Source organism: Triticum aestivum, chromosome 4D, assembly GCF_018294505.1.
Source record: "Triticum aestivum cultivar Chinese Spring chromosome 4D, IWGSC CS RefSeq v2.1, whole genome shotgun sequence".
NCBI classification, from domain to species: Eukaryota; Viridiplantae; Streptophyta; class Magnoliopsida; order Poales; family Poaceae; genus Triticum; species Triticum aestivum.
The window spans coordinates 16,280,910-16,302,096 of record NC_057805.1 but is presented as its reverse complement, the minus strand read 5'-3'; the positions used below and the strand labels follow the sequence as shown (position 1 = coordinate 16,302,096).

The 21,187-nt window shown below is 44.0% G+C and overlaps 1 protein-coding gene and 1 long non-coding RNA gene across 7 annotated transcripts; both read left to right on the top strand.

The window, feature by feature from the left end:
• Nucleotides 1-12,756: 12,756 nt before the first annotated feature.
• LOC123099428 (multicopper oxidase LPR1 homolog 1) lies at nucleotides 12,757-14,998 on the top strand. Its single transcript, XM_044521589.1, has 3 exons — nucleotides 12,757-13,118; nucleotides 13,220-14,683; nucleotides 14,777-14,998. The coding sequence occupies exons 1-3, from the start codon at nucleotides 12,891-12,893 to the stop codon at nucleotides 14,828-14,830; spliced, it is 1,746 nt and encodes a 581-aa protein (XP_044377524.1). The 5' UTR covers nucleotides 12,757-12,890; the 3' UTR covers nucleotides 14,831-14,998.
• A 578-nt stretch (nucleotides 14,999-15,576) lies between these two features.
• Nucleotides 15,577-20,806, top strand: LOC123095795 (uncharacterized). Of its 6 annotated transcripts, XR_006446335.1 has the most exons (7): nucleotides 15,577-16,537; nucleotides 17,278-17,329; nucleotides 17,958-18,132; nucleotides 18,714-19,006; nucleotides 19,359-19,399; nucleotides 19,967-20,073; nucleotides 20,199-20,806. It is a non-coding gene; the product is annotated as an uncharacterized lncRNA (long non-coding RNA). The 6 variants fall into 6 exon arrangements; XR_006446338.1 differs by having other exon boundaries at nucleotides 15,577-17,329; nucleotides 19,356-19,399; XR_006446333.1 differs by having other exon boundaries at nucleotides 15,578-17,329.
• The last annotated feature ends 381 nt before the right edge of the window (nucleotides 20,807-21,187 follow it).

The following is a 21,187-nucleotide window of genomic DNA, read 5'->3' as shown; positions in this document are numbered from 1 at the left end:
GGTACAATAGAACCACAACGGAGCTGAAAACCATTCACTCTCGTCGCAAAAAACTAACACTCGACCTTTATAGGATAAACATGCACTTATTAGGAAGACGCATAGTATATAATCTACTCCCTCTGTTTCTAAATGTAAGTCTTTCTAAAGATTTCAATAGAGATTACATACGGATGTATGTAGACATATTTTAGAGTGTAGATTCACTCGTTTTGCTTCGTATGTAGTACTTTTTAAAATTTCTAGAAAGACTTGTATGTAGGAACATAGGCTTACTTTCTTTGCATTTGTTCGAAAGACACACAATGCAATAGAAATAATGGAGTTGAAAACCATTTATTCTCTTCGCACAGAAGAATGGTTTACTCAAATTTTATAGGATAAACATGCACTCGTTAGCAAGACAAATAGTATCATCCGACTTATTTTCTTTCTGAGACTTCATAGTGTTGAATGACAGGGCAGGGGAGGTAGAGGGAGCAGTTGAATAGGGTTTCTATGATTATAAACCGGCAAAATCATGCATGCGCCGTACGATGATATAGTAATTATTTGGATATAGGTTAGTACGATCTATCAGTTGGACAGATCGATCGTTTGTAATTTCATGGGGGCATCCATGTTTTCGTGCTCTACTCGCTATCATCTCAACCGATCAAAAGGTTAATTGCATGTACTCGAATAACCAATCAAAAAGTTAATTGCATGTACTCGAATTGAGGCTCGCTTTTGCCATGCGTCTCGGGTTTTTCTTCTTAAGGGAAGACCATCATGGCTAGTTTTATTAAAATCAAATAATCATCTATAAGCTTGCTAGAATCAAAGTCAGGAGGCTCGTCAAACCAACTAAATGAAGTCTTATTACAATAACTAAAATAAGCTAGTACATAAGCCGCTTGATTACAAGAACATACCATATGTACCTTCACAATCTTCATAAGAGGAAGACAAGTTGTCCTTCACGTCCCTGCAGTATCACGTTATACGGAAAAGGGTCTAGTATACGAGTTGGAAATTTTACAGGGATACAACAAGTTGGCCTTCACTGCTTCACCGATTTTAAAAGTTGGAAATTGTAGGTGGAAGTTACAGTTTTGAGAGAAGTAAAACTTTCGTCATAAAATGAGTGAGGGCATTAACGGACTTTCGAGCTGATGGAAGTTCATTTTCAAGTGCAAATGCTATACTTGACTGTTCATGGAGTCCTGTCCTGGCTTGTATGCGACCCAGTACTTGCTATAATTATTCCCTTTTAAGTTCACCTTACAGAGGCCCACAGTCTCACATTATATTACACATAGGAGAGGGCAAACCAATAATGGTTCAAGCAGCACGGCAATTCTGGAGACAAGAAGAGGAACAACAGAGAAGTGTTAACTGAATTTGAACAGCGGTTCTTTCATAACTGAAGTTTAACAGTGGTAACCAGAGAATGAAGAAGCAGATCAACAGTAGGAGAAATAGCAGCAGGAGATCCGGGCAATAAATAAAAGTCACATACATATATATGACCAAATCTTCCGCCCGAGGCCATGGACGTGCGCAAGAGAACACAGGAAACAACACGACATGCAGCTCGAAAGAGACTCTAATTTCCTGGCTCTAGCTACGAGCCCCTTCTTCCTCGCGTGCAACGCGAGCACGCGCAACGTGATGTAAATGATAACAAGGAGGAACAATGCAATACCGAGCGCAACTAGGAGCCAAATGAACCACCTGGGATCTCTGATGTCGCTCGGTGGACTGAGCGGCGAGGGGGGCGAAGGGAAGCGGAGCGCCACCACTCTGACCACCAAAAGTTCGCCGCCGGCCAGCTACAAAGCTTGTCCCCCCCTCGCATTGAGTGACATGGCCGATGCCTTCTTTCCCCCGCGCACTTGGCCATGCCTGATCTGCTGTTGTTGGATTTTGGCTCCCCCCCCCCCCCCCCCCCCCCCCCACACACACCCCGAGAAGTGGGCTTGCCCCGATGGTATGTTGCGACTGAAGTGAGCACTCCTCTGACCAAAGCCATCCTGCCAAACGCCGTGATGAGCTTCCCCAAAGCAAGGACCAGCTACCCAGCGGCCTTATCAACGAGATGTCGCATGTCCATCTTACTAAGACGTTGGATTATCAAGCGAAGACCAAGATATCAGAAATCTATGGCACATGCGCATGCACCGCCGGACGACACGCACGCATACATGTGCCCATGAAGAACGCGAAGGGGGGAAATATCAAAGGGCACAGTGATGGTAAGACGGAAGCGACAAGATATAGCCGGATAACGACAAATAGGACGTAGTCAAATCAAATTCCGCTGCGGGCATAGTGCAGAACTGGGCTTTAGTCCCGGTTTGTAAAGGCCTTTAGTGCCGGTCCCCCCCTTTTAGTACCGGTTCGGCACGAACCGGCGCTAACGTGCCAGCACGTGGCACGAGCCAGGCCCGGGTGCGTGTAGGACTACCGGTTGGTAACACCAATCGGTACTAAGTGTTTGGGGATGTTTTGGTTTTATTTTTTATTTTCTCTTTAATTTTGTGTTTTCAATTTAATTTAGCAATTGTTTTACATTATAATGAGTTGTTAAATCATTAGGTGAAAGTACCGCAGATTAGTTTCGACTGGATGCATGTGTACTCAAGTATAATATGGATATGGCATATACTTGATCACTTAGCTAGGATCCATCCAGCTGAAACTAATCTGCGGTTTCTTTCATAAATGATATAATAACTCATCATCATCATATTAATTAATATAAAAACTCTTGCATCTCATATCATCAACAACAGTATACTAGCTAGCTAAAAATCATCATAGTCGTCATTACCACTATTTAATCATCATAGTCATTACCGCTATCTAATCACCACCAACACTAGCTTAAAGAAGAAACATTCACTTGTACCAGAAGAAAAGATATCACCGAGTTCAACATGGTCATGATATTATAAGTGTTCATAACACCACAAAAGCAAATCACTCTTTGAGATTAAGTTTAGGACGAAGAACACGGACATGAGAGGACAAGTACTAAGAGCATGAACTAGCTAAATCACTCCTGCTGCTCTCTCTCAGGTAAAATAGCATAGAACATGTATAGCTCTCCTGATTCATCACACTGGAGCATGCAGATGAACCTGTCTCCTAATCGTGGGCTGCACTTCTGATTGCTGCCCCCTAGTACTTCTCTGGGATCGTTAACAATTTTGCTCCAATCTTTCACTATTAAGCATTCATCGCTTTTAGAAATACTGAATGCACTCATGTGCAATGTAGGATATCTTGGCCGTAAGCTAACCGTTGACATGCGACCTTTAGTCTCGATCCACTGAGCCACAACTGTCATCGGGAGTCCCTGTTGAAGAACATCGTATAGTAATTAATATACTTAGCAATGAAAGTTTAGCTTCAAATAATGTATGCAAAAGATGCACTGAGGACAAATAGTAAAAATCTTACGTTTGGTCGTAACTAAATAGATGTGACCGTAGTTCAATACGATCACTATTGGTCGCACGTTTTGAGCACTAACATTTCTAAGTGCAGGAAGAAAATTTGTCTTGACAGTATGAAGATCCTCAAGCCATGAAACATAATGACTTATCTCCTCGCAGTTTAGTTCAGCCCCGGGACAGTAGTAGGTCCTGTCTACCAAGCGCCGGACATGTTTGCTTGAATGGAAATAAGCTGTCAATAGAAATTAGTTGTCAACTATTTTTGAATAAACAATATCAAAGACATAAATATGCATGGTTGAGAAACTCACATAATGGTAGAACTGAAGGCGTATGCACATGGACCCAGATGTCTCTATTAACTTCAATATCATCTTCCGGACGAATATCAAAGGTGATAACCATATCAGGCTCAAATGCATAAGCCTTGCATAGTGATTGCCAAGTTTTGCATTCAAAATAGGTGTATGTGTCTACATTGTATAATTTGATGTTGAAAGTATAACCATGCTCGGTCTTCAGGTAAACTCTCTTTACCTCCGGAGTTTCCATAGCACTGAAACCTATCTTATCCAAGACAAAAATTATTGCATGGCAGGGGATGTGCTACTAGAATAATGAAAATTTAAAATTATAAGTTGAAGCAAATGAAGCATATATAAGTCATGCTTAATTACGAAAAAAGACTTGTCGTTGTGACTTACTGTATCCACTTCAAAAATCTCATCCAGTTTGATGCTGAAGCGCCTATCATCAACAAGGAAATTTCTGTCGCACAGGCCGCGCTGGTCTTCACAGTATTCGCACATAATGAAATCTTTTTCGTCGTCAGACGACATTTCCTATGTTCATATAGGTGAAACATTAAACACTTACTAGTTCTATTAATTCAATTAATTCAACTACTTCTATTAATTCAACTAATTCAACTAAGCATTTACTAAAAATAAACTTGTTCTATTAATTTTCTTACTAAAATAAAGTAGCTAGTTCTATATAGTAATATTTTAATTAGATCATCAAATCTCAGATACCTAAATTTCTTACTAAAAATAAAATAGTTCTATTAATTATACTAATTCAACTAAGAATTTACTAAAAATAAACTAGTTCTATTAATTTTCTTACTAAAATATATAAAGTATCTATATATAGTAATATTTTAATTAAATCATCAAATCTCATATACCTAAATTTTCTTACTAAAAATAAACTACTTCTATTAATTCAACTAGTTCAACTAAGCATTTACTAAAAATAGACTAGTTATATTAATTCAACTAGTTCAAATAATCTCATATACCTAAATTTTCTTACTAAAAATAAACTAGTTCTATTAATTTTCTTACTAAAAATAAACTAGTTATATTAATTCAACTAGCTAGTTCAAATCTCGTATACCTAATTAATATCTAGCTAATTCATCTAACAATTGACATTAATATTTAACAACTTTTTTATCTAATTCATCTAACATTAACATTCTAACATTCTTATCTACGTAATTCATCTAATTCGATCATCTAATTAACAATTTGACATGCATTATCTAAACGACAGAAAACAGAAAATAAGTAAAAAATGTGTGTGTGTGTGTCTTTGTGTCTGTGTGTGTGTGTGTGCGCGCGTGTGTGTGTACGAGCAGGGGTGGCGGCGTACGGGCGGCGGCGCGAGACGGCGACGCGACGGGGACGGCGCGACGACGGGCGGCGGGCCGGCGGCCGGCGACGGCGCGCGCGATCGAGACGGCGACGTACGGGGCGGCGGCGCGAGACGGCGACGACGGGCGGCGGGGGCGGCGAGGGCGGCGCGCGATGGGCGACGGCGGCGATGTCGCGCGAAGCAGTTTGAAGAAGAAGTGGTGGTCGATAAAACTGAAATTTTCGTCAGTGCCATATATATAGACGGGGCCTTTAGTACCGGTTGGAGCCACCAACCGGTAGGAAACGACACCCTTTAGTACCGGTTGGTGGCTCCAACCGGTACCAAAGGCCCCCACTAGTACCGGTTGGAGCCACCAACCGGTACTAAAGGGTGTGTGCTGCCACCCGCGGTGCACAATGTTTAGTCCCACCTCGCCGAGCGAAGGGCAGCCGCACTGGTTTATAAACCCAGCCGCGGCTGCCCTTTCATGATTCTCTCTAAAGTAGGCTTCTAGGCCTAACTTTGCACGCTGCCCTGTGAGCCTGCCTGGCCTTATGGGCCTGCATGTGCACGCCCAAGGCCAAGCAGGCCCACAGGGTAGCGTGCAAATATATTTTTTATATAGTATTTTCTTTTATTTATTTTGGAGTAGTTTTTTTTGCTGTATTTACTTTTTTCACATGCTATGCGGGTGAAATAATGGTACCATGCCAAGTTTCAACATTTTCAAAGTTCGTTTTATAGTGATTTTCAATTTCACGATCATTTAGCTCTCTAAACAAATTGGTAAATGGCTGAAAAATAGCAAATGATGTTAGAAAGTGTTGGAAATTGATGACGTCGCTTTGAATGGTGCATACGGAACGCAAAGAAAGTCTGGAGTTCAAATAAGTTTAAAAAAACGAAGTGCCCGTGTAACAGATGAGTTCTCGTCCGAAACCCTGATACTCCGAAAGATATTGTCCAGTTTGTACATGAAGTGCGTCCAGTTTTTGCCGTGACCCTCTCTACTCTTTTGCACATGCTATGCGGGTAAAATGATGATACCATGCCAAGTTTCAATATTTTCAGAGTTCGTTTTGTAGTGATTTTCAATTTCACGGTCATTTAGCTCTCTAAACAAATCGGTAAATGACTAAAAAATAGCAAATGATATCCGAACATGTTGGAAATTGATGACGTCGCTTTGAATGGTGCATAGAGAACGCAAAAAAGTCTGGAGTTCAAATAAGTTTAAAAAAGCGAAGTGCCCGTGTAACAGATGAGTTCTCGTCCGAAACCCTGATACTCCGAAAGATATTGTCCAGTTTGTACACGAAGTGCGTCCAGTTTTTGCCGTGACCCTCTCTACTCTTTTGCATATGCTATAAGGGTGAAATGATGATACCATGCCAAGTTTTAACATTTTCAGAGTTCGTTTTGTAGTGATTTTCAATTTCATGGTCATTTAGCTCTCTAAACAAATCGGTAAATGACTGAAAAATAGCAAATGATGTTAGAAAAGTGTTCGAAATTGATGACGTCGCTTTGAATGGTGCATACGGCACGCAAAAAAGTCTGGATTTCAAATAAGTTTAAAAAAATGAAGTGCCCGTGTAACAGATGAGTTCTCGTCCGAAACCCTGATACTCCGAAAGAGATTGTCCAGTTTGTACACGAACTGCGTCCAGTTTTTGCCGTGACCTTCTCTACTTTTTTGCACATGCTATGCGGGTGAAATGATGATCCATGCCAAGTTTCAACATTTTCAGAGTTCGTTTTGTAGTGATTTTCAATTTCACGGTCATTTAGCTCTCTAAACAAATCGGTAAATGACTGAAAAATAGCAAATGATGTCCGAACGTGTTGGAAATTGATGACTACGCTTTGAATGGTGCATACGGAACGCAAAAAAGTCTGGAGTTCAAATAAGTTTAAAAAAATGAAGTGCCCGTGTAACAGATGAGTTCTCGTCTGAAACCCTGATACTCCGAAAGATATTATCCAGTTTGTACACGAAGTGCGTCCAGTTTTTGCCGTGACCCTCTCTACTCTTTTGCACATGCTATGCGGGTGAAATGATGATACCATGCCAAGTTTCAACATTTTCAGAGTTCGTTTTGTAGTGATTTTCAATTTCACGGTCATTTAGCTCTCTAAACAAATCGGTAAATGACTGAAAAATAGCAAATGATGTCCGAACGTGTTGGAAATTGATGACGTCGCTTTGAATGGTGCATACGGAACGCAAAAAAAGTCTGGAGTTCAAATAAGTTTAAAAAAATGAACTGCCCGTGTAACAGATGAGTTCTCGTCCGAAACCCTGATACTCCGAAAGAGATTGTCCAGTTTGTACACGAACAGCGTCCAGTTTTTGCCGTGACCCTCTCTACTTTTTTGCACATGCTATGCGGGTGAAATGATGATCCATGCCAAGTTTCAACATTTTCAGAGTTCGTTTTGTAGTGATTTTCAATTTCACGGTCATTTAGCTCTCTAAACAAATCAGTAAATGACTGAAAAATAACAAATGATGTCCGAACGTGTTGGAAATTGATGACTACGCTTTGAATGGTGCATACGGAACGCAAAAAAGTCTGGAGTTCAAATAAGTTTAAAAAAATGAAGTGCCCGTGTAACAGATGAGTTCTCGTCTGAAACCCTGATACTCCGAAAGATATTATCCAGTTTGTACACGAAGTGCGTCCAGTTTTTGCCGTGACCCTCTCTACTCTTTTGCACATGCTATGCGGATGAAATGATGATACCATGCCAAGTTTCAACATTTTCAGAGTTCGTTTTGTAGTGATTTTCAATTTCACGGTCATTTAGCTCTCTAAACAAATCGGTAAATGACTGAAAAATAGCAAATGATGTCCGAACGTGTTGGAAATTGATGACGTCGCTTTGAATGGTGCATACGGAACGCAAAAAAAGTCTGGAGTTCAAATAAGTTCAAAAAGCGAAGTGCCCGTGTAACAGATGAGTTCTCGTCCGAAACCCTGATACTCCGAAAGAGATTGTCCAGTTTGTACACGAACTGCGTCCAGTTTTTGCCGTGACCCTCTCTACTCTTTTGCACATGCTATGCGGGTGAAATGATGATACCATGCCAAGTTTCAACATTTTCAGAGTTCGTTTTGTAGTGATTTTCAATTTCACGGTCATTTAGCTCTCTAAACAAATCAGTAAATGACTGAAAAATAACAAATGATGTCCGAACGTGTTGGAAATTGATGACGTCGCTTTGAATGGTGCATACAGAACGCAAAAAAGTCTGGAGTTCAAATAAGTTTAAAAAAATGAAGTGCCCGTGTAACAGATGAATTCTCGTCTGAAACCCTGATACTCCGAAAGATATTATCCAGTTCGTACACGAAGTGCGTCCAGTTTTTGCCGTGACCCTCTCTACTCTTTTGCACATGCTATGCGGGTGAAATGATGATACCATGCCAAGTTTCAACATTTTCAGAGTTCGTTTTGTAGTGATTTTCAATTTCGCGGTCATTTAGCTCTCTAAACAAATCGGTAAATGACTGAAAAATAGTAAATGATGTTAGAAAGTGTTCGAAATTGATGACGTCGCTTTGAATGGTGCATACGGAACGCAAAAAAGTCTGGAGTTCAAATAAGTTAAAAAAAACGAAGTGCCCGTGTAACAGATGAGTTCTCGTCCGAAACCCTTATACTCCGAAAGATATTGTCCAGTTTGTACACGAAGTGCGTCCAGTTTTTTCCGTGACCCTCTCTACTCTTTTGCATATGCTATGCGGGTGAAATGATGATACCATGCCAAGTTTCAACATTTTCAGAGTTCGTTTTGTAGTGATTTTCAATTTCATGGTCATTTAGCTCTCTAAACAAATCGGTAAATGATTGAAAAATAGCAAATGATGTCCGAACGTGTTGAAAATTGATGACTTCGCTTTAAATGGTGCATACGGAACGCAAAAAAGTCTGGAGTTCAAATAAGTTTAAAAAAATGAAGTGCCCGTGTAACAGATGAGTTCTCGTCCGAAACCCTGATACTCCGAAAGATATTGTCCAGTTTGTACACGAACTGCGTCCAGTTTTTGCCGTGACCCTCTCTACTCTTTTGCACATGCTATGCGGGTGAAATGATGATACCATGCCAAGTTTCAACATTTTCAGAGTTCGTTTTGTAGTGATTTTCAATTTCACGGTCATTTAGCTCTCTAAACAAATCGGTAAATGACTGAAAAATAGCAAATGATGTTAGAAAGTGTTCGAAATTGATGACGTCGCTTTGAATGGTGCATACGGAACGCAAAAAAAGTCTGGAGTTCAAATAAGTTCAAAAAGCGAAGTGCCCGTGTAACAGATGAGTTCTCGTCCGAAACCCTGATACTCCGAAAGATATTGTCCAGTTTGTACACGAACTGCGTCCAGTTTTTGCCGTGACCCTCTCTACTCTTTTGCACATGCTATGCGGGTGAAATGATGATACCATGCCAAGTTTCAACATTTTCAGAGTTTGTTTTATAGTGATTTTCAATTTCAGAGTCATTTAGCTCTCTAAACAAATCGGTAAATGACTTTAAAATAGCAAATGATGTCTGAACGTGTTGGAAATTGATGACGTCGCTTTGAATGGTGCATACGGAACGCAAAAAAATCTGGAGTTCAAATAAGTTTAAAAAATGAAGTGCCCGTGTAACAGATGAGTTCTCGTCCGAAACCCTGATACTCCGAAAGAGATTGTCCAGTTTGTATACGAAGTGCGTCCAGTTTTTGCCGTGACCCTCTCTACTCTTCTGCACATGTTATGCGGGTGAAATGATGATACCATGCCAAGTTTCAACATTTTCAGAGTTCCTTTTGTAGTGATTTTGAATTTCACGGTAATTTAGCTCTCTAAATAAATCGGTAAATGACTGAAAAACAGCAAATGATGTCAGAACGTGTTGGAAATTGATGACGTCGCTCTGAATACTGCATACTGAACGCAAAAAAAGTCTGGAGTTCAAATAAGTTTAAAAAACATTGATTATACATGTGAGGGCGTAAACACGTAAAAATATACATAAAAAATACATTGATTATCAATGATCTTTTTGTGTATAATCTGAATTGTCAACATGAGTCCTCAACGGTTTAGAAACCGGTGAAGACTCATATTGCAATCACAAATTCTACACATAAAGTTTAATGAAGACCAAGTGCTTGTGATACTTTGAAAAGTAACATATTTAAGGTGGTAGAAATCCTACTAGGGGAGCGAAGTGGGACTAAAAACAGCCTGCCACAACCTCTTTACTACCGGTTCATGCCACAAACCGGTACTAAAGGGGCTTGCCGGGTCCCAGCCTCTTTAGTGCCGGTTCGTGGCATGAACCGGTACTAAAGGTTCGTCCCAAACTGGTACTAAAGATCTCCTCCCGCCTAGCCGTTGGAACCGGCACTAATGGACACATTAGTGCCGTCTCAAATTCAAACCGGGACTAATGTGGCTCACATTTGACCCTTTTTCTACTAGTGGGGCGACATTCAGCAACCGATGCACCAATCGCAAACACTGCAAGTAATTGGCGTGTCAGCTTCCCATTGGTCCCATTTATACTGATAAGAAAAAGTTAGAAAAAGAGAAAAAAATCGTACGCAATCAGGTCAACAGAACGACATGGCCCACACGCACGAATATTACTAAACGCACACACAATCGTGCAAATCACGTTGCAAAAATTTGAGATGAATACCTACAGTCACCGGGGAAATCTACACCCCGGGAGCCCTAAAAAATACATGTGCCCATACCCCATTTATTCTCAGGTTGCTATCGACCAAGTGGTGAAACGTGAGAGCAAAATTTGAAATGAATACCTATAGTCACCATGGAAATCTACACCCCGGGAGCCCCAAAAATACCCCATTTATTCTCAGGTTGCTATCGATCAAGTGGTGAAACGTGAGAGCAAAATCTTCCCCGGAAATAGGGGTTTGAGTATTGTAGATGTTCATATTTTTTTGATATAAATTTGATCAAACTTTGTGTAGTTTGACTTTGACCAAATTTGATATGCGAAGTACAAAACACGGAGGGAGTACATAGGTGGAAAGAACCGCTTGTACAAACACCTCAACAATTAAGATTAAATTGTACAAAAAACAAACCTATATTTTTGAACAATGCCCTACCTTTTCAGAAACCCAGTTGTGTAACCTGTGGTTTCTTCCTCACATACTCTCCTGATTTGTTTTATAGCATTGCTTAGCTTTATCGTGTGTTTCTTTCTTTTTTTGCTTAATTGCACGACAAGCATTTAGCGCACTCACACGCCTGAATGTAGCTAGGCGACGCTGGCCGACACTGTCCCTCGCTTGCTTAATCACCTTGTCACGCCATCGACCGATCGAGCTCGTGTTGCCTGCCTACCAGTTTTTTTTGGCTTTGCTGGCTGCAAAAATTTTGTCGTGTGCTTTCTGCTTGTTTATAGCAAGGCCGTCGATGCATGTCAAACAGGCAAACAAACCGGCTTAACTGCATTCATTCTTTGTCTCATATGTTCTGCACTGCTCGATCACTGGTTTGTGCTGCAGTCTTTTTTTTTACTTCGGTTTCCTTGTCGTCTTCTCCCTCCGTTCCAAAATAGATGATCCAACTTTATACTAACTTTATACTAAAGTTAGTATAAAATTGAGTCATCTATTTTAGAATGGAGGGAGTACTTTTCTCATGCATATCTCTTGGTTTCCACAAATGGTCAGTGTCGTTCCATGATCCCGTACGAGCCAAAAGAACTTTACACACATTAGTGTAGTGTTAATGAGCTAGTTACCCGAGGGTTAAGTGACTTAAGTCAGCTAGTACCAAAATCTTGTCATATCAACATTAGATGTTTGGTTCATGACATAGCCAGAATATATAAGCACCTACTCCCTCCGACTCAAAATATGTGTCATTGATTTAATATAAATTTAGTAACAGTGATGCAGGTTCATTTTTCTGACAACCAACCATTTTCCTTCTTTGTATCACAACGGCTTCAACCCTCCAACTCTTTTCACACACGACCCAGTCGTCTTCCTCCTCTAGCCGCAGCTCCATTTCTTGTACCATTGACCCAACCGTCTGCACCGGCCACCCACGCCCAATGGTACTGCCGCAAACACCTCGCGCCCGCCCTGCCCGAGCCACCGCCTTGATGTCATGCGGGCCATCCTCTATAGCCCGCCACGATTCCGTGTCGGCAATTTTTCCCGCACCCGTGCACCCAATACACCATCAAACCTCCGACTCGCCTTCACATGCGACGCTGAGGTCAGCCACGTCGTCGTCGGCTCTGGATCACTCTTGATGTCTCGACCTCGGGTGCCGAACAAAATTGACCGATTTCAATTATGTTTTCAGGCAACTGAAAAATAGCCAACGCGCCAAAATATTTGCTAGAGATTCCTTGAACCTTTTCTGACACAAAAATTGGAAAGATTTTGTAAAGAGAATGCGAGGAGAGCTTGCCATATTCCATATACAACCAAAATTTGGACAACCAACCAACCAAGAGCCAAAATGTCATGGGCTGCCAAAAATGTTGGTAGGGCAAATTTTGGCACCAGCCAAACATACCAACAAAAGAAAAAGGGGAAAGGTAGCTAGTGGAAGCTCCACACATCAGCATGCAAATAGATGCTCACCAAGACTAGCTAGATAACATAGTGCACTCATCACATTATTTGTATCTTGCATTGCATCTTGACATGGACAGCACTTGGCAGTTCACATACATTGCACGCATGCACTAGCGTTGTGAGTGTTTCTGCCTTGAGAAAATTGGCTTGTTGCAGAGGAAGCTGCGTTCAGACGGAATGCTCGGCAAGACGGCGCTTGCCGTGCTTCTCATGCTCGCCGGCCTCGCGGCCGGGACCAGGCCGCCGCAGCCGCCGGTGTCGGAGGACACGCTGGAGGAGGTCGCCGGCTCGCTGGAAATGTACGTCGACAGGCTCCCCCAGATGCCCAAGATCCACGGCTACTCCATGGAACGCGGCCGCGCCACGCCGGTGCACCTCGCCGTCGGGATGTACCGGAAGAAATGGGTACGTTGTTCTTCTATTTGTGTATGCATGTACGGTGTGATCACTTGGTTGCCTCGCCGGCTCACCTCGTCTGTGTGTGGGCTGTGGATGCATGCGTGCAGAAATTCCACCGCGACCTGCCGGCGACCACCGTGTTCGTGTTCGGAGAGTCGGCCGAGAGCGCCACCTTCCCCGGGCCCACCATCGAGGCCCTGCAAGGGGTCCCGCTGTCGGTGACGTGGGAGAACCACCTGCCGGAGCGCCACATCCTCCCATGGGACCCCACCGTGCCCGTCGCCATCCCCAGGCACGGCGGCGTCCCGACCGTCGTCCACCTCCACGGCGGCGTCCACCCGCCGCAGTCCGACGGCAGCGCCTTCGCCTGGTTCACCGCTGGCTTCCGCGAGACCGGGGCCAAGTGGACGACGCCGACGTACGTGTACCCAAACGTGCAGTCCCCCGGCGTTCGCTGGTACCACGACCACGCTCTCGGCCTCACGCGCGCCAACCTCCTCGCCGGCCTCGTCGGCGCCTACGTCATCCGCAATCCGGCGGTCGAGTGGCCGCTCGGCCTTCCCTGCGGCGACAAGTTCGACCGCGTGCTCGTGCTTGCCGACCGCAGCTTCTACGCCGACGGCTCCCTTTACATGAACTCCACCGGCGACAACCCGTGCGTCCACCCGCAGTGGCAGCCTGAGTACTTCGGCGACGCCATCACCGTCAACGGCAAGGCGTGGCCGTTCCTACCCGTCGCCCGCCGTCGCTACCGCTTCCGCGTCATCAACGCCAGCAACGCGCGCTACTTCAACCTCTCGCTGAGCAACGGCCTCCCCTTCCACGTCGTCGGCTCCGACACCAGCTACCTGCCCCGGCCGGTCACCGCCACCCACGTCCTCCTCGGCGTGTCCGAGTCGTTCGACGTCGTCATCGACTTCTCCGACGACGAGTCCAACACGCCCGAGGTGGAGCTAGTGAACACGGCGCCGTACCCGTTCCCCGACGGCAACGCGCCGGGCCGCCTCTCCGGCAAGGTGATGAAGTTCGTCGTCGAGCCAGCGAAGACAAGGGACCACTCCAGGGTGCCGGCGAGGCTGCTGGAGTACGTGAAGGTCGCTGAGGAGGAGGCAACAAGAAAGCGGTACATCGTGATGTACGAGTACGACGACGGCGCGACGGGCGGCCCGACGCACCTGTACATCAACGGGAAGCGGCTGGAGGACCCGGCGACGGAGACGCCGCGCGTGGGGGCGACGGAGGTGTGGGAGGTGGTCAACCTCACGCCGGACGACCACCCGCTCCACCTCCACCTGGCCACGTTCCAGGCGGTGCGCGCCCGGGGGCTCGTCGGGCTGGACGAGCTCAGGCGCTGCATGGCCAGGCTCAACGACGCGGGCAGGTGCAACGTTAGCGGGCACGCGGCCGGGGATGCGGTGGGCGTGCCGGAGCACGAGAGGACGTGGAAGAACGTGGGGAAGATGGCGCCGGGATATCTGACGACGGTGGTCGTCAAGTTCCTGATGGTGGACACCGGCGAGGCCTACCCGTTCGACGCCACGGCGGAGCCCGGCTACGTCTATCACTGCCACGTACGTACTCTATTAATCACCTACATCGTACAACTCGGAAAACAAAACTTGCCAAGACGTACACCATTGACGTTTTGTTTCTTTTACTCGCAGATTTTGGATCATGAGGACAATGCCATGATTCGCCCACTAAAGCTCATCAGATAATTATCGCCTCAGTTTTGCTATTTTTCTAAGACAAATGAGAAATAGCTACTTCTGTCGCAAAAGCATAGTACAAATCTGAATTTAAGACCCATACAGTTGCAAATAATAAGAAAACAGCCGTCTTCAAGAGGGAGTTGTGTATGATAGATGAGGTCAACTTTGCAAAAATCTGTTGCGGTGACAGAAAATGGAAAAATCTTTTATTGTGTATGTTGGCGCCGCCCTCTCGCAGCGCCCGCCGCCTTCTTGCAGCGCCGCTTCTTCTTCTACCTCTTGCTGCCTCTCACAGCTCAACTCTCTTTGTCTCACACAAGAACACACACATGGTGAAACTCAGAAAACACACACGCACACAGCCAAGGAAGAAACCCAACGAGGCTTTGCCCAGAACACTTTTCCTTGGTGCACACAAAGACTACATATCTTCCTCTAGCCCTCACGACCTTTTCTTTCATTACTCATGCCAACACATCGAGAAATAAGGATGACAGTGAACCTCCAGCCTCCTCAGCGATTTGGAGTTCCCAGCCGTTGGATCGTTTTGCTTGATGCAATCTCGGCCGTTCAATGCCCCTCAGGAAAGACCTTGGCCGTCGGATTGAACAGGAACTCCTGTAGCAATGAATAGTTTCACCCCACTGTAAAGATCTCGTGCCACTGCCGATATTCTGGTGCCCCCATGAGGGTATTTTTGTCGTTTCACATCTTAGGTCAACACGCGCCCTTTTCTGATTCGCTCCCTCCTTCCCAATCAATCTCTCTCTCTCTCTCGCACATCTCTCTCTCTCGCGCGCGCGAGCCGCCGCCCCCATCCTCCGCGTCCGCCACCGCCGCTCGTCGCTCCTCCTCCACCCAACCCCTAACCCTAGCAGCTCCGCCGCCGCCGTCTACTTCACCCAGCCCGCCGGACCGCCGCTGCCGTCTACTTCGCCCAGCCCGCCGGACCGCCGACTGGATCCAGACTTCCACGGGGACGATGTGTCAGGGGTCCCGCCGCTGCCGCCGCGCCTGCTCGGTGCTGTGCCACCCGTTTTCGCTGCCGTCGACGAGCTTCTCGGGCTCTTCAAGCATTCCTGCAAGGAGCTCGTCGACCTGCATCGTCAGGTCGGTTGCCGCTGTTGCTGGTGGTAGCAGCCTGCGTGATTGGGTGTGTGGATGTTTGTTTGGTGATCGCATATGGTGATGCTGGTGTTTTCTTTTCTTCCTAATGTGGATAAATTGATACGGGCCTCCAAAATCTGAAGAAAGAACTGGCTACGCAGGATGCCAGGCATCGCAAGACACCCAGGGAGGTTAGTTAGTATTCTTGCAAGTTTTCTAATACGGTTATACCCAGGCAAAGTTTAGTAGGCCATTCTGTAGACAACCTAATGAATAATTGCTGAAAAGGGCAGCCCGTGATGCAAGAATCCAAAGAGACATAACTACAGCAGAAAAAACTGCAAGGCCTGCATTCTACGTGATGTGAGACGAGAGCTAGCAACAGATGTCAGAAACTGAATCTGATTAGTTGCATTTTGCTTGAAACCCAATCTTTTGCACATATGCTTGTTACAATTTTATAAACCTGTTACTCTTTACTGCACTAAGACGTGATGGCTAGATCGTCGCCAACTCCTACCCTGACCCCAAGGTCGCTGTCAGCGTCAATCCCAATACCCAGGTCGCCGCCACCCCCAACCTCGACGTCCAGGTTGTAGGCAGAAGGTACATTCGGTCGCTGGTACATTTGTTGTATGAAGGTCCAAGGTTTTGAAATCTAAGAGTAAACCACCCGCTACTGAAATACGTGCAAGGGTTTGTTTTGTTTTGTTCTTATGAAAAATGGGCATAAAGTTCAGAGAACATATGCAATGGTTAAGCTTTTTCTTCTTGGACAAAAAAAATGCATCAGTAAACTATATATGCTCAAATTATGCACCAGATATTCCCAGTCACAAATCTTGGTTATGTGAGCACTCCTTGCCCTATTATTTAAATGAAATCATCCTGATCTCATTAAGCCATCTTACCACGAGGCAAAAATATTTTTAATTTGTAGGGTTAGGGACCCAAGATCCTAAGCAGTAGTTTTTTTTCCTGTCTCTTACAAAATTATGAAAACAAAGTTGGTTACAGCAGCAAAAGATCCATGCTTTGTATTTTACAGTGGTAAGACCTACAGTCAATAAATTCAAGTGCCACATGTGGCTCATCTGCTGCTACGATTAGACTACATGTGTATGCTAGAGGGAAGTTCAGAAGGTGTATCCGTCCCACAAGGATATGCTGCTATAATTGGACTCTGACGATCTATGAATATGTTGCATCCAAATCTGCATTTATCTCTCTGCAATATGCTCATTTGCTATATAGTTTTGAAGTTTACATATCATGTATATTTATTACCATATCCTGCTCGAACGTTTGGGCGTTCTTCGAAGGAATATCTTTTTTTTCTATTGCAGCTTTCTCCTGGAAACCGTTGTTATGAACCAATCAACTCTTTGAGAATTAAAGGTATGCCAATATACTCGACTACTATTCTCATGTTGCTTTGCTATCTACTATTTTGATACCTGGTTTGGCTTGCTTGTGGTGCGTTCTGATGTATAGATGCATTGTTATGAACCATTATTTGGACTGCACACCTAATATAAAATACCAAGTATTTGCAATGCTTGATTGTTATGCAAACTTTCCTTAGAATTTCGAGGACTTGGTGCATGAGCTATACAGTGATACACTATATGTAGTTTACGTCGCTACACAGATTTGGCGGTGGCCATCAGCCATCATGTTATCTGGCCTGCAGCTCGCCAACCTCGCCTGCTCGAACCCAAGACGCCACTGCTTCTTTGCCAATGCCATGATAATTTGATGACTGTACCAGCTTTCTTATTTTCATTGGAATGATATTATAGCCTCTGTTAGTAGCTATTTTCCTTGTTTTTTAATGCCACCGAATTAAATGCCATTGTTTCCAATGTGTGTGTCTGTGTGTCTGTGACAAGTTCTGCTCTAAACAAATATATGAGACACACAAATGCACATATGTGTATTCATGTCCAATTGTTGTGACTGGTGCAACTATATTTTGATCCAAATTTCTTAACAAGCATAGGTACGAATACTAATGCCAGTGCAGTTTCGCTCGTCCTAGGACGGCCCGGATGGCCCAAGGTGAGCAGCCTTTGATACGCCATGCAAGACGCCTAGGTGCTGCCTTCCAGATAAATCCGGCTGCCACCGACCGGCGTGAGCTCGCTTCAGCCTCCTCCTTCGATCTTGCAGCTACTGCCTCATCGCCAACCCACAACAAGGTGAGCCTCCTGCCTTTATATGTTGTCATGATTTAGAAGGTTGAAGTAGCTTTGTTAATGGGATGGAATCCCCTGCATGTTCGTCACCACCCCAGTGACCAGTGTTTAGCCCCAATGTCCGTCCAATTGAATCCCTCGCTACAGTTGCTAGGTCCCAGCCTCATTTCATTAGTTAATTTGATGTATAATAGTGTGATAAGACAGTGAGGTGTATGCATATCTATACCAGTATATCATACTTTTGATTGTGGTATAGGTAATTTGGCCGTTTTGGTGCATGTATCTAGCTTCGATTGGTTTTGTGCTTTCTCTAATTATGCTACTATGTTGTTTTGGTTGATAAAATAGCTACAACGAAGATATATAGATTTCGTGTCTTAGTCAATGTGTTCTATAATGATGAAAGCCTCTTTTATTTGCCAGCCTTATGAGCTCCTTTATAGGTCTCTTGATGCGAAGCTTGTGGTTGGCATACCATTCAAGTTCTGATCTCCTATAATTGTATCTTCTAGCATGCAGCCATTTTATTTTATTTTGAGGTACTCAAGTTTGAACTGACTGGTTTCTTTTATGAACATTAGGATTTGGAAATTGCAGCTTCAATTCTTGCGAGCGCGGAGTTGGAGAAGGTGGGGCTGCAGAGCAGAGCCAGTTGCAGCATCCATGGCCTTGTTGTGCTTTCCATCGACCATGCGCCAACGCCAAGTCCATGATTGGCGACCTCGCTGAGCATGAGGACAATGATGGGTCCTCCTCGGCCATGGCCAATCGTGCGAGATTCACCAGGTTGCGGGGCTTGGTCAGCAGTGTGTGTGGCCAGTGGTTGTAGTTTACTGAAGCGGAGAGGCAGTGCCGTCGTTGACCATGGATTCAGGTAATTTCAGGTTTTCTCTCCTGTTGTGGTGGCCCTCTAGGTTATTGTTTACATTCTGCATTGGTTGTAGTTGGTGTCGTGCTTGCGTGTCTCCTAATGCCTCTGCTATAACATGACATGTGGTAATGTAGTGTTTATTAAGGTTTGGTCAGCATGCTGACTAAGTCCAATATCAATCTGTTACATTTGATCAGTGTGCAGGTTCTCTAAAAGCAAAGTTGTGTATTGCAATTAAACTGTCATTTCTCTTGCCCTTATAAATTGATAGATTGTTGGTTTATGTGTGTTCCACTCCTATGCATTCCTCCTTATACCTTATGTGATTAAACATGGATTTATTTGTGTGTAGCAGATCCTGGGAGTTCTGTCAGGATAGGGAGGCAAAAGGAAAATGTACATGCTCCTTATTACTTATCAGAAACATTTCCTACCAGTTCTTTTTTATTGTGTCTCATCTGAAATGGGTAGTTCTGAGTTTCATATCCTAATGGGTAGCAAAACTGTACGTCTTTTAGATCTTGGTTCTAAATTTCCATTTTCGAGAAATGCCATCTTTTCATTTATATTTACTGTTTTAAGAAATGTTCTGAAGTGACAAGATTATTTTTTGTATGCAATTTCCAATAGTAGGTATTTTGTCAATCTATTTGTAGATGCTGCATTTGTCTTACTACCCTTTTCACTAATTTGCTACGTTTCCTAAATGCTTTTGCTAAATGTCTTTATCCTTCTGGGATATACTTATGGAAAATAGAAATCATTTAAACTAGACATTCTAAATTTCAAATTTGATAATCCATATATTTGCATAGGTATTCCCAGGAGGTGGGAATCCCATAGCTCTCTTAACTTTTATTTGTTTGTAATAATGAACGCTTATCCTATTTGGGTAATGTTTGTATTCATATCTATCACAAAAAGATTGATGTCAAGTCTATGTTGTTGTTTGGTTTCCCTTAGGAACTCTATGCATTAGACTACAATACATAATAGAGCGAGGGAATCATCTTACCATAGGGAGGCAGGGGAGCATTGAAAAATGCACTGTATTGGATTCCGCAAATCCAGTGAGTATGAATGCACCTTTTACTAATTAGTTTGTGACAAGGAGGGGAGATCCATGTGCATGCAAGTTTGCTTGGTTTTTGCCGATTCACTCGATTATTAATTTTGGGACTGTGACGATTAGCAGGGGCTGTGGGGTCACTGGCAGACGATGTGCTTGGTTCCGCAGGTCATATTGTCAAAGTGCCAGTTAATTACCTGCCTTCAGGCTCTTCTCCTATCAAGGGTGACGTCACCTGGGATTGCTATGGTCTTACTGAAGAAGCTGACAACCTTGGCTATTTGTCTATGATGTCGACTGATGCCATCAAGACCATCGGTAATGACACGTGTGATGATGAGTCTGACTACGCCGAATATGATGAGTTTCCTGGCTTACTATTCATCTGACCATGAGGACAACAATAGTGGTTACTGGTTACTACTCATCTGAGCTTAAGTGGTGAATGCGGCCGATGTTTCGACCACATAAGAAAATGAAGTTCGACCGCATAAGAAAATGAAGTTATTTTGGTTTATCGAGTAATATTATGTGTGGTAGCAGACTACCACACCATTGTAAATTATGTGTGATTGTCACTATGAGACAGTCCTACAGTGTGGTAGTTCTACAGAGAATTTCTAAATCAGTATGGTAGCAGACTACCCTACCCTTATTGTAAATTATGTGTGATCATCAATATGAGAGATTAACTACTAAATGGTTATGTCAAATTATGAACGAATTATGTCTTAGTTCCAGTGTTGGTTCTCTAATTTATTTTATATGCCTGCATTATCCTATATTAATGAATATACTAAACTTGGATTTCTATTAACTTATCATTACCTGCATTACCAAAACGTTGCGTCCGGCACCCTCGCGCCTTGGCGCGCTCCCGATCTAGTATATATACACATCAGAGGTTGGCACACAACCCGCATGACTCAGGCCACTACTACTTCGTGGCCTTTATCCTCTCATCACCTGGTCATCATCATGCCCACTAACAAACTAACGACCTACATGCATCCACTAATCCCTTTCTACATGCACGGCCAACACCCATGTCCAACAAACTCATGCATGCTTTACGGACTGGACCTTGTGTAGCCGCTTCACACGGCCCATCGGCA